The sequence below is a fragment of the Enoplosus armatus genome, chromosome 6 (genome assembly GCF_043641665.1).
Source record: "Enoplosus armatus isolate fEnoArm2 chromosome 6, fEnoArm2.hap1, whole genome shotgun sequence".
Lineage (NCBI taxonomy): Eukaryota > Metazoa > Chordata > Actinopteri > Centrarchiformes > Enoplosidae > Enoplosus > Enoplosus armatus.
The window spans coordinates 6562958-6576979 of NC_092185.1; the positions used below are offsets into that span (position 1 = coordinate 6562958).

A 14022-nucleotide genomic window follows, 5' to 3' on the forward strand; every position below is an offset into this window, starting at 1 on the left:
TGTTGTTGGTTTGAGTCGGAACATGCGAATTGATGACATTAAGAAAAATATAGAATATCTAACTAACTGCTTTAAAAGGGACACATTTTTCAAGTATGTGAGTCAAACCGTTTCTCAGTTTTAAGAAATAAAATCATCATTACTTATTAAAAAGGAAGCTTGTGTCTATTCCTGTAAGTTGTGTCTTCCTCCTTCTGTAGAAAGTTTCATGTACATTTTCATTATCTGTCTCTACTCACCACCACTTTTATGTGCTTGGCGAGGTCTTTCGAACTACCGCTCAGGAAATCTGAGAAGGCCGTCTGAAACACACACAAATACATGGACATTACAAACATTTCAATGTGTAAATAGAGTAAACAGAACAGACCAGTGACGACACTTACCCCTGCATAGAACATCTTGTTCCTAAAGCGGCTGTTAAACTTCTCTGGATTCGCCTCTGAAATGACAAACAGCAGAAACATTCATTCACAAAGTTTCTGATTAAGCATTAAAGCCATCATTGACTTGAAATACAGAATAACCCACTTACTGCACTTAATCTGAATAAAACAAAGACAGAGGTGGACATACTGTGGTTGAAGCAAACTTAGCTTGCTTACATGTCCATCCATAAATTGGTTTCTCAGTTTCATTATATGAGACTTTAATTTAATTAGATGCATTTTTATTGATCCCTGTTGGGTAATCAGGTCACTGAGCAGCAGAGGAAAGGATGTAGATAAGAATAGAACAAATACAGTAGGACCACTGAAGATAAAATGGAGCAATTACATCAACAGAACATAGGAGGATAATGCGGATTTATTTTGCGGGTTCTAGTCTTACTAATACACATTTCATAATGTATGAAAGACAGAAAGATAAAGTTGCTCTCCTGTGAAAATCCTGCACTTTATCTTTTAATTAATCACAAAAAAACAGCCTTGTTTTAAGCTTCATGGTGATGATGATGATGATCAATGATTTAAAAGATACCTGAGCCAATTTGTAGGCAGGCATTTTGTCCTCAGGATTGTTCATCATTTAATTTCATCAAGAGTTTTATTGGATGAATTGATTTGACTGCGTGTTTGATTTGACTGTGATGTTTCTTTTATACACAATGGTGTGGCCGGACGTTAACAATGGAGACGTCATCTTCTTGTGCCGGAGCCAGAAAAATGGCAGCAAGAGTGGATGAGACCAATGCAAATGTACAGGAAGTTGTAATTCAATTTACAGACATAACATCTGTTAAATCAGAATGATTCGTTGACCGATGTGAGAAATGCTGCTACCTCAGTTATGAACACACTGTCAGGCTGAATAATAAAGTGAAATGTCTGATCATCAGGCTACTACAATTTATACAAAAGATCTGGAGATGCATGGTGCATTTCTAGATGTTTGAATTATTAGAGTGTTTGTAGAAAATCAGTTTGTATCTTGAATATCAGTCTAAAGGTCTATAAAGCAGTCTCTCATAGGAATACAGCAGTGATGGTCCTACTTCAACAGTGATGTGCTGCTCAATCTGGTCTAGTCTGTGACATATAACATGTGGACTGACCTCTAGATTCATGGAAGCCCAGTGTGACGTGAGCATCGAAGCCCAGACTGAAGTAGTTGTTGAAGACGTCAATAGGAAGCTGAGAAACAGCAGCGACATAAATCAACATTGAAAGTGTTCAAAATGACGAGATTTCTTACTCAATGTACTATTTTGTGTCAGCGATAAATGACGGACCTTGTCTGTCTGATGTTCGTCCCTGTCCTCCGGCCGGGCCTCTGGGTTCGCCTCCACGTTCAGGTTCCATCGATCCAGCTGGACGACGTTTCCGTCCTCAACGTGGGAGAGGATCTTTGTTATCGGTTCATCAGTGTAACCCTGAGAAAGGAGGGAACACGGTTTATATCTGTCCTGCCAGCTTATATGTACAGCGCGTTATGAGCAACAACACTGCCTCTGAAATACTTCTGTGATGTTCTGAAATGCTGTTTTACTTTTTGTTTATATGCTTTCTGAAATGTGTTTTCCTTGAGGGCAGAGGCTGAGTGTAACGGAGTAGGTTTCCCCGAGAGGTACTACACTGCACACTCTTTTGCTAGTTTATAAAATGTGATGCATTGTTTTTTATTTAAATACCAAACAGTATTCCAAGTACTATCTCAGCCAGCAACATTAAAATAATGCATGAGTAATAATAATATAATGTTCTGAAAGGGGCTGTGCTTTTACTTTTGTAATAATGGACATTTTGCTGATAATATTTACTGAAGGTCAACTCTGAATGCAGCATTTTTATACTGTAGTATAAAACTGCTGCTTCAGGACCAGCATGAGAACTCCTGAACCGCCCAGTAGAGCTCCAGTTAAGCTCCATTAGAACTCACCCCTCCCCAGTTGAGAGTCCTCGCCAGGTCGTTGCCGGTCCCGAGAGGAAGGATGGCCACAGGAGGCTGAGGACGGAGTTTCAGCTGGTCCAGCACTGACAAGATCCAGCCCACCTGAACACACATAGTCAGAAACATGCTTCAGTCTCACAGCTGCATTCAACATCTTTAACTCCTTTTTCCAAATGTTCTGAAAATGTTCTTTAACTAAACATGTTGGGCCCTGTCGTCTGCCACAGTCATGGTGCCTTTAATGAAAAAGTGATCACTGATCAAAAGTTGATCATTTTCAAGGTGAAGAATGATGTTTAACATATTTATATTGAGTTGTTTGGTTCATAGACATATAAGTAATCAGTTGTTGCTCAGTTTAACACTTATAAAGTCAGAGGATGTGTAATACCGGCAGTCATTTGACATTAAATCAGTATGTCGTGAATAATGTTGGACTCACCGTCCCGTCTCCCCCACAGGCCAGGATTCTCAGGTTGGGCACTTTGGCATACAGCTCCAACCTGCAGGGGAAAAAAACACAAAGTAAAGCATGAACAGGGAGATTTAAACCGGGACAGACAACCTCCTCCAAACCTCCAGGGCTGAAGAGACTCTGGAAAGACCTGGAAGGACTGGAGAGAACAGGAGGGGTCTGTATATGACTAGGGGGGCTTAGAGGACTTCAGTAGACTGAGGAGTGAAATTAAACATGGGGGAACAACTGGGAGGGTATTTACTTTAGTTTAGTTTGATTGATTGAGGTTTGTATGTTTGGATCTATTATTGATTTTAGTGTTTATAGTATTTTGAATATTATATTTTTGTATTAATTGCATTACTGTTTCTGTCGACCTGCCGAGGACTGCAGATTAGCTAGTAGCTTAATCTGGTGCATCTGTTCTCCTTGTATGACATTAATGTTTTTTTGTACATGGTTCCTGACAAATAAATGTAATGTTTTTAGAGAAAAGAGACTGAACATCTGAAACGATGTCACTTTCCGATGGCGGCGTCACAGATTTTGATGGTTTGGAGTTTGTATTTGTGTCTCTGCATGTTTCCCCTTTAAACATCTGCACATTTATCAAAAAACCTGCATTGTTCTGTATTTATACTGAGCTCAGATCAGCTGAACTTCAGTGCTCTCCCCAACAGAAATACATGAATTGGGATGTAGTTGGGTCAAAGTGGCTGATCTTACCCCTCTCTGGGTCCTCCCTTCGTCAGGTCAAATACCTGTCGAGGGTTCAGGTACCACATGAAAGACTGGATGATCTTGGCTCCCTGAATGTAAAAAAACAAACAAACAAACAAACCAGAAGCATTTGAGGTGAGAAACTTAGAGGGAAAACCACGTAACAAAAACAAATAAATTGTGTTTTTATTTTCAGCTACAATATTCCTCATCTGTAGGGAGTCTCACACGTCCGCACAACATCAGTCTGAACTTGTTGGATTTGGATAACATGTGTAGTTGGTGTAGCAGGAGATTTTAAGTCTATCCTTTACACTACCTACAGTATGTCATAGCTGCACTGCATTCTGGTCTATTTCCTGCTCCTATGAGTGTAGAAGTTGGTGTTTATGTTTCTTCTTCTCTGATAGATTTCTCACTGTACATTTATAGAACGTCACTCTTTGATCTGAGGGACTAAATCAATATAATTACAAATGTTGATGAAGTTTTAGATCAGTGAAACTCTTCATGAAAAGTTTTGCAGCTGCTGAAACTATCTGGACGTGACGTGACGTCACATCTGGGCAACTACGCAACAACGCTTACAAAGCAGGACTGAAATAAGTAGTTTCTGTTCATTGATCAACAGAAAATTCACAGCCAATAATTTTGCTATCCAATAAATCATTTAGGTCATTTTTCAAACAAAAATGTGAAACGTTCTGTGGTTCCAGCTTCAAATATGGGATTTGCTGCTTTCACTGTTAATTGAATCTATTTTATTTTGGACTGTTTGTCAGGCAAAAAAGACATTTGATGACAATTTTCACAATCATTTTCACTTTTTACAGACTCAACACCTTTTTAAATTGATTAATAAAAATAAAAAGGATAATGGAAATAATCATTAGTTGCAGCCCTTGTACACAGAAGCATAAATGCACTGCAGGTGGATTTTTATATCTTTTAACAGGATTTTTCTATTGAAGCTTTCAGGCTGTAAGCTTGAAGCAGAGGTTCTTCAACAAACAAAACAAAAAAAGTAGGATCATCTTGTTTTTTTGATAATGGTAGTATAAAAAAAATTAAATGCTATGTAAATTGCAGCATTATTTTTGTACTTTCTTAAAATCCTGTTTAATTTCCTTGGTAGAGACCTTAATGACAAATAATGTATTTCCATTTTTTACTACAAAGATCACAGTCCTTTATCTTTAATTGATGCTCAACTCTAGTATATTTTTATGGGAATATTAACTGTAAATAAACACATAGAATACAGTAGTAACTGAGTGAGTGTATCAACATGTTGATCAGCTCCTCTCACATCTGATTTTTGGCAGCTGGACAGTCGGGACACCGTTTACAGAGATTTTAGTGAGAAAATCAAACTGTAAAATTCCCCCATCCACAGTGGAAATAGTTAAGCTTGGTTAAGCAGAACCATTACACTACCTGGTTTCCACCACTCTTCGGGTTAACAAACACCAGCAGAGGCTTCATGAGCTGAGAGGGGAGGGGCTTCACCAGGAAGGGCTTCCAGCGGCCATCTTGGACCTGAGAGACAAAGCCGAGTAGAAACATCCAGGAAGCTGACACATTTACAAGTGATGTGATCCTAACTTATTAACCTTAATACAACAGATATTTTAATCATATTACAGCTACCTCAAAGACTACAGCAATGTTTTTGAAAATTCAGGTTATTAAATTCAGACAAACTCAATGATTCGAAAGCATAAAGCAACACAGCAGTGAAGGCTACATCCGCTGGAAAGCCTTAAACAATGCTTTGCCTTAGATCTGTAAAATGATAAAACAACCTGTTTTGTGTCGTCACTTCCTCACCTCTGCTCCCTTCTTGCTCGACTTGTTGCATTTCAGCGACGTTCTTTTCTTCTTTTTACTGGACTTTAGAGACGACTGCAGAAAGGAAGACAAACACAACCGGTGTCCGTATGTGTGTGAGTCACGTTCGTTTTACAGAGTGAGGACCCAAACCTGGTAGCACACTGACATTGTGGGGACCACAATAGAGAATCACTGTAGTGTGTGTGTGTGTGTGTGTGTGTGTGTGGTTGTGGGCTTGTATTGCTGTTTTCTGAGGGTCAATTTCAGTTTTAAACTATCCTAGTGAGGACATTTCTACATTGTGAGTACATTTTGACTTGTCTGCACTACTTCAAAGGACTGTTTTAAGGTAAAGACTTGGTTTTAGGGTTTATAAGGTTTAGCTTGAGGTTAGGGTACAGGTTGTGGTTGGGCATTTAGTTGTGATGGTTGTAGTTGGTGATAGTTGTGTGCGTGTGTGCTTGTGTACCTGTGTTCTGCGGACCCTGATGATCCAGGTAGGAGGAATGATGACAGCAGCATGAGCTCCCAGAGAGCAGCACTCCTCTATCTGCTGCAGCATGAAGCATGTCACCTTGTTGTGATACTGAAACACAAACAGGAAGTCACCTTGTTGTGATACTGGAACCCAGTTTCAGCTTGAACAAGCCCTCACAAGATGACGTTGTCTTGTACTTCGGAGGTGTCGAGTACAAGGCAACATCATAGATTTCTTTTTCTTGGTGTAAAAGGTAGCATTACTAGATTTTCTCTGGAAAAAAGGCAAATAAGTGCAAATAAGTAAGTAAATAAGTAGGCAATGAATACTACTTACTACCTTACTAACTCAAAAAAGTGGATTTAATGTTGAGTTACTTTTTAAAGTGAACCGATGTAAGTGTGTTACACAGAAATATCTGTCTAATGTTTGCTAACATTAGGCACCATAAGTCTCTTATATCTTGTTGCAAAAGTGACACAAGTCTGGTTTCCATCCAAATTTTTTGCAAATTTTAACAGAATTTCTTTCAGAAACACAACTTGCTGCTTGTTTCCATCCACTGCTGCTGTGTGAATATTGAGTTCACTGATTGATGGAGATAAACAGCTGGCATTAAACCATCGCAGAAGAAGAAGAGGACGCGACGAGATGAGGTCATTAAAAGAGCTCCAGTCAAAGCACAAACAATAGAAAACCATGTGGAGAACATGATGTGAGGAAGGTTACAGTCTCCTCATCGCCCCACACAGATCTGATGTTTTTAGCTCTTCACTTTAAGTCACATGCTTCATGTACGTCAGCATTTATTCACCAAGTCTGTTTCTCTTTTTTCTCTTTTTAAACTTTTACTCACTTCTTTGCAATATTTAGCACAAAAGTGCACTAACATGAGAAATAATGCTTTCTGTACACACTGAGGTTTCACCGGCTGGGAGATTACAAAATAAAATTTTCTGACATCTCTGAAAGGTTACTGTTCCAATCTACCTAACAGCTGTGTGACTGTGGGACTTACCGCCTGTTTGCACCACGAGCAGCTGATGGCAACAATCTCTTTGCTGTGAAATGAAAACTTCTGTTGAAATCCCTGTTGGTGATAAAATAAGAGACTCAGTTAGCTCTCAGGCTCTGCATCCTTTGAGTAAAACAGTTTGGAGGGATCAGTGGAGGCTCACCTTCCCACATTGTCGACATTTCCCTGTCTGGCGCCTCCTGTGGACCCAGTGGTGTCGCACAACGTTGGACTGAAATAAAACAGTGTATTAACAGTCTGACATGATTTGTAAGCACGAGTATTCAATTCATTTCAAATCATCTAATGGATAACAGCAGTCACTAGAGAGTCGACACAGAAATGACTAACCACACAGCAAATAACCAATATGACACCACTTTAGACAAACTGAAATGAGGCTGACCTCTCGAACAGCTCGAGATCCTGGTTCTCTAAATGACGGTTTGCACCTGAAATTAATCTGAACAAGACAAAGAGGCTGTGAGGAGAGAAACAGAAACATCTCAGAGTGAAGCTGTTGATCCAGAGAAGACCCAGAGTTTACCTTCTCTAGCTGCTCCATACACATGGTGTGAACTGATATCTTACATCCTGCACATTTCTTCCTCGCCACCGACTTTTGCTGAAAATAACAACATGTTTAATGCATTGAAATACCTGCGTATTGCTTGGTAACAGTTGTTTTATTGAGCGACTGTATGTAATTGTGAAGGGGGAGGTGGTTTAGAAAAGGGGGAGGGTTGTGTATTTCTTATTAGGGTAAGGCCTACAGCAGCTCCCAGCTTCACTTTATTGTGTATCTTAACAAAGCAGAACTACATTATAAATGTCACAAAATATAAATGTGTCCTGTTGCAGCTCTTGGTTCAGTATAAATAAAATAAAATAAAGAATATATTGAATATTCAGTAAACAGGATGCATCATTTTGTGCTTGTCATCATTTTAACACTTTTGCTAATTACATTACTGTTGAAAACTTAAATTTGTTATTCCACTAATGTATTAAAGTTCAAATTGGAGTTCACTATCTTATTGCGGGCAGTGTTGAAATGTTTTGTGTCTTAGTTTCTTAGTCAAGGGGAGGTCCAAGGAAAACATTAAATATTAAACACTGGGGAGGGCCTTGCTTTTTTAACTAAGTGAAACATAATACTCAGCGTGCCTGCCTCCCCACCCCAACAATTTTCATACAGTCCCTAAAATACTCCAGCAGCAACATTTCATTAACAGGCAGTACAGTGTTTCTGACCACAGGCTGTAACTCACCAGTGATTTAGCGATGCAGTACTGCTCTCCAACATAACAGAAGTCTCCAGACCCACTGGTCTCAAACCAGATGTGGTCCCCAAACTGGGCGTTGTCCTGCGACGGATAACAGCCATTCATCAAAACATTTTTACAGCAACTATCCTGCTCGAGACAATTTAAATCTTTTCACAAAGTCAAACATAAAAAAATAAAGGCCTGGGCGATAAAACGATAGCGACATGTACCAGCGACAGACACTTCATCAGTAGCAATAGAGAAAATTGTTCAATGGAATGAGGAAAAAGGCAGGTCAGCTCGCGAGTATGGCACATTCAAAGTAAGGTGGTTAAATTCAACCTTTTTTTTCTCCTGGTCATGATCATCTCTAAAAATGGTCAGAGCTGAACTTACATACATTTAAAAAATACATGCAGTCTTAATGGTTCTCTGTTGAGTTTCTGAACTCTTGGAACTGTTTATATGAGTTCTTGTTTTGCTCTCTCGTGCACATGCAGAGGCCCAGTCTTACCAATGGTTTTCATGCTCTTCCACTGACCAATTTTATAATTTTGTTATGTTATGTATATATGTATGTATTTATATATTTGACGTTTGTAATTGTAATAGCGCTTTGGCAACACATCAAATGTCATGCCAATTACAGTTGAATTGAATATACAGCAATGTGCCAACAAAGACAGGCAAGAGGAAGACTGCAAGCTAGTAAACCTGGATTAACACAATACAGGATTTAAAATACTTTAAAAAATCGGCTTTGCAGATGTTTTATGATGTTTTAACAAAATACACTCAACATGTTTGTTAGAGCTCAAGGATACAAACACATTCATATTGAATGCGAACATAACAATTGTTTGTTTACAAGAAAACTCCACGGAGCTCCTTTAACTATTTCCTCTGATGCTTTTGTTTCAGCAGTTCAGTCAGACTATCAAACTAAACTGTGACAGAGAAACCACAACTGGTGTGTAACACTGGAGTGCTGCAGTAGCTTTAGGTTTTTTTTAGTCAGCAGATATTATTAGCAGAGATTAGTAGTACAAATAACAATAGCAGAACAATTAGTAATACTAATAGTTTATGTGTGTGCGCCGTCATTCAGTCCCTGATTGACCTTTGACCTGGCATCAGCATGTCACCATTTTCATTCGTGATTATGTTGTTACACACGGTTCTCTACCTCCTCGTTTTAATATCCTGAATGATTTTGAAGTTTCCTCATTGATTTAATCATTTTATTTTGAATATTCACTGGCTGGTTCAGTAGCTGGCGAGTTTGTCAAATGCCGTGTCAAAAGTGACTCACGCTCCAGTCGACGGTGCTGTTGGGCTCCTGCAGCGGGTCAGTCTGTCCGGACGTCGAGACGTTGGGCGGAGCCGCCACGTGTTGCAGGCCCGACTTCGCAATGGCTTTCCTGAAACCACAAGAAGGCAAAAAATCTCTTAAGAAAACAGACTTCAGATCGACCAGCTTTCTTGAGTCCTTTCATGAGCAAAGGTAACACATCACATAGCTTCTCCTACAAGATCATTACTTTTTATATCAAATTAGCAGCACTGTGGAAATGAAAGTTCATTCATTTTTCAGCTTCTTCGAGCTTCTCATCGGGTCTAAACTTCAATTAGTTTAGTAGACTCAAACAATGAATGTAGTCAATATTGTTGTTGCTACGGTTACCTGCAGCCTAATATAAATGAAGCGCTGATTTAGTAAGTGGTGATGAAACTGTTGACCAAAATCATTTTATTCTTTTGGTGAACAACATAACTTAAAAAAAAAACTGCCAGCCAATCAGAAGCAGATAATCTCTGTTATGATGGTATTAATGTTATATGACCTCCCTCCTTGTGCTTTCATCTCAAGCTATTTGCATTTTTAAAGGTGTTGTTCACAACACTTCAGGACTGACACGGTGTACTGTACACTTTGTTGTGAGATCCCAGTCACCTGCTCAGGCATCCAGATGCCACAAAACACACAAACACACATCCATTCATTAACCTTAGCAACAGAGCTGCTCTGCTGTTATCGGTGTCGGTGAGTCAGTCATGTAATTGTTAGCGCAAGCTGCTAATGAGCTTCAGCTCCACGGAGGAAGTCTGTGTCTGCAGCAGAATCTCCGGCTGAGATCAGGAATCATTTAATCATTTTATGACTTATTTATGTTGGGCACTTTTCATGCTTCCGACGTGCTACAGGAGGTGCCCTACCCACAAAGCAAATGTGCAGGTGTTCTTTAACCTTTGCATCATCTGCATAGACTTTCACTTGTTAACTCCACCCATGCACAGTATGGAAAACGCATTATTTCCTTTACAAACAACATTCAACCTCGTCACATGTTGCAGTAAAGCTCTAACACATCCAACAGAAAACACTAGTGGAAGAACCAGGCAGGAGGAGGAGAGAATAGAGGAAAATATAATATGACATAATGTCATGTCCTTGTAACTATGTACATTTCCAAATTGTAATAGCCTTCCACCTCAATCTGAGTAGTTATAGACTATATAACTTAAATAGTTAGACTTGGTTAATATGGGCTGCTGGAAATATAGGAGATGAGGGTATGCTATAGAACAGTGGTTCTGTCACACAATCTGTCACATTCCTTTTAGCTGACAATTTCAACCATTTATTCATTACTTTTAGCTAGCTGTTTCAAGTTTATTTGTTACTTTTAGCTATTTCAAATGTTATATGTTATTTTTAGCTAACTATTTTAAATGTTCATTCATTACTTTTAGCTAGCTGTTTCAAGAGTTTATTAGTTACTTTTAGCTAACTATTTCAAATGTTTATCTGTTACTTTTAGATAACTATTTATTTGTGACTATTTCAACTGAAACGACAAATTATTCTCAGGAAGTCGCCTAGTGCCTCATTCTCAGGATTTGGAGGAAATGTTGCTGCACATGACACAATGTCATATAGGATGTGTAACAAGAAAATATTTCCTCATGTGGGGCATAAATATTTATTTCACGGATGAAGTGGATAGACACTGATGACACTGATTTCCATGTGGGTGCTATTGTGTGATATATGCGAGTTCGAGTTTAATAGCTCTTTAGTTTCTATTTTTATTTCTTGCCTTATTTTTTATATACTTCTAATTATTTCTATTTTCACTTTTCTCTATTTATCTGTACTTATTTCTATCCTTGTGCTGCTACAACACCTGAAAGGCTTATCTTATCTTATCGTATTTTATATCTACCTCATGATATTGGGGTTTGTTGTTATTGGAGAAGTCAGTTAAATAAAATTACAGCCACACTGAATGGAAGCAAAATCTGTCACATTGTCAATAAGTCAAATCACTGTTTTTTTTCAGTAACATTAAGACAAGCTCAGCTAACTTCAGCCGTCATGTTGGAGATCAGGGAACACATACAGCAGGAAGCCACTCCAGCTCTCCAGGTGGGAGTCGTAGCCGTGGGCCCCCAACGGGCTGAGGGCTCCGGGGCCCCTGTAGAAGGCCGGGTGGTTGAGGTAGTAGACTGAACTCCTGCGGCTGGGCAGCGGAGGGCCTCTTCCTGGCCAGGGGCTCCCAGCCTTGGAGATGGTAGAGATCTTTCTCCTCTTCCTCTGGCTGGAAGCACGATAGCGGCTGTAGGGAGCAGAGTCTACTGCACAAACATGAGAGGAGTTCCTTCGGAGGCAGCGAGGGGCCCTGATAAGGGGCCGCGACGTCGGGGGAGGCTGGGGAGTTTCTCTCATCACCTCCAGAGCAGAGGAGGAGGAGGGGGTGGAGGAGTGCTGATCAGGAGACCAGGAGGTGTCGTCCTCCTCTTCGGCCAGCTGATCCGCCTCAGACAGCTGACTGGCTTCTGACTGGCTGTCGTTGGCAGTGGAGTAAACGCTGCTGTCATCGTCTCCGTCTGAGTGGAGGCTGCTGGAGCGTGAAAACATCCTCCTGTTGTTGGCCCCACCCCTCACCTCCACCTGCTGTTCTCCGGCCGGTAGCCCCGCCTCCATGCCCTCCTCCTCCTCCTCAGCCATCTGGATCAGACTGGCCAGCAACATGGACGGCCCCAGCAGGTGGGTGTCGATGGTCCGCAGCTTCCCCACCTTCTTCCTGCGCACAGCAAACCTTGGGTTGAGGTTGGGGGTGGTGGTGCTGGAGCGCCTGCGAACGTGTCCCGTCCACCTGTTGTGCCTTGCTGATTTTGCCAGACGCCCCCCTCCTGCACATGGCAGCCCCACCTGCAGCTGGACGCTGGACCGCCGCCGCTGGGTCAGAGTGGAGGAAGGCAGCCCGACGCTAGACCTCCGACGGGCCTTGCTGGTCGGGACGGCCACACTGGGCCTCCGCTGGCAGCAGGATTTGGCCTCTGCGTCCACCTGCAGAGCAGCTTCCTTCCTCTTAAAGTGACGGCGGAAAAAAGTGTCCATGTTGGACGGAGCGAGGGGATAGACTTCTGAAATGCTCCTCTTTGGCTGTTGGGCGCAAAAAGGAGTTAGCCTGGAGTGCAGAGCTATTCAAACTAGAAGCTGATACTGGGAAGAAGCATTTAGATATTAGATATTATATCAAGGAAACACAAATTATATCCTTGTCATCATAAGCTACAATTTTGTTCGTCCATCAAAAACAAAAATCAAGTTTCAGGTTTATAGAGAGCCGAGGTGAGACTGTGACCTCCTGTGACTTCTGTTCCAGAAATAAGAAAACTTAATTCAAAATCCCATTGACGCTAATAACCAAAAATCCAACTCAACAGTATGTCGTGTGTTTTACTCCATATGTTTATATAAGGACGGTAATTTAAAAAGAAAAACATGTTTGTATGTTTTTCGTTGACTTTAACAAACATGATTCTCCCATAAGCCCACAGACCTTCGTGGGTTGAACGTCACCTGTTCGACTAAAGAGGTGAGTCTGAAGTCGAACAGCGACACATAGTTCAGATGTCTGTAATAACAGCGGGACAGTAGAGTGTCTGATGAGAGAGAGAGGCTGATCTGTCTCAGAAAATGGAAACTAAACTTCAGGAACACACTTCATGTTTTCAGAAAGATAGAGGAAAGAAAATGCTGAATGAATTAAGTTACAGATGCTAGTGGATCAGAGGCTAGACAGGAAGGGACGTCATGACTTTGGCTCTCTATAAGACTACTGGACCACCACACTCTCCCTTTCACACCTGTGCTTGTGTTTTATAGAACTGAGACCAAGTCCTCTTTTATTTTTATCCTGGATTTAGATTTTATTTCAGCCTTCACTTGTGAAAGTTTGTAGTATATAGAAACATAGAAAACATGGGTATAAAGTTGGCATCATTTTCTTTCATCTAAATCACCAGCTTGTTCCTTGTTTACTCATTTAGTGGCATTAATAACCATAAGACAGGTGAGATCACATACCTGCAGAAATACTGCCACCCAGTCCTGACAAACATTAGAAATATCACACTGTACACTGTGCCATTTGTCAGAGTTTTCCACCAGATGACATTTAAATAATCAGGTATTTTAAAGTCATCTTCCTCATTTCCAATAGAACATTGCCTAAACCTTATAACTCGAAATGCACTGTCTTCCGGCAAATTCAGCAGCATGAAACATGAGGTGGAGCTGCACAATGAGCTCTAACCAGAGAGCTCTCCACCTCTGAACATGATATTGGCTTCCTGATGTGTCACTCAAACAACAGTCGGCACTGTGATTAAGAATTTACGTGTCAAACATACACTGACGACCATCACTCTGCTTTAGAAGTGCTCCTTTTTGTAAAAGCTAAACAACCTTTCATGTTGTAAAGTATCATGTGAAGTTGTGTCTTTGTGCAAAATTGCTCGTGTTACTGACATATTAGCTTTAAGCTGACAGGAACAGAGAAACATGAAT

The 14022-nt window shown here is 40.5% G+C and overlaps 1 protein-coding gene across 1 annotated transcript in view; it reads right to left on the minus strand.

Annotated features, from left to right (window-relative positions):
- Window positions 1–12567, minus strand: part of LOC139287132 (diacylglycerol kinase zeta-like) — a 28340-nt gene extending 15773 nt beyond the window's left edge. Inside the window, exons 1-17 of the mRNA XM_070908118.1 lie at window positions 11567–12567; window positions 9475–9583; window positions 8166–8261; window positions 7442–7519; window positions 7301–7357; window positions 7058–7126; window positions 6898–6969; window positions 5871–5987; window positions 5399–5473; window positions 5006–5107; window positions 3575–3657; window positions 2834–2894; window positions 2380–2493; window positions 1733–1873; window positions 1556–1634; window positions 387–442; window positions 240–302 (exon numbers count right to left, since the gene is read on the minus strand). Coding sequence (XP_070764219.1) covers window positions 240–302; window positions 387–442; window positions 1556–1634; window positions 1733–1873; window positions 2380–2493; window positions 2834–2894; window positions 3575–3657; window positions 5006–5107; window positions 5399–5473; window positions 5871–5987; window positions 6898–6969; window positions 7058–7126; window positions 7301–7357; window positions 7442–7519; window positions 8166–8261; window positions 9475–9583; window positions 11567–12567 — 2373 coding nt within the window. The remainder of the gene's footprint in view (window positions 1–239; window positions 303–386; window positions 443–1555; window positions 1635–1732; window positions 1874–2379; window positions 2494–2833; window positions 2895–3574; window positions 3658–5005; window positions 5108–5398; window positions 5474–5870; window positions 5988–6897; window positions 6970–7057; window positions 7127–7300; window positions 7358–7441; window positions 7520–8165; window positions 8262–9474; window positions 9584–11566) is intronic.
- Window positions 12568–14022: the final 1455 nt, after the last annotated feature.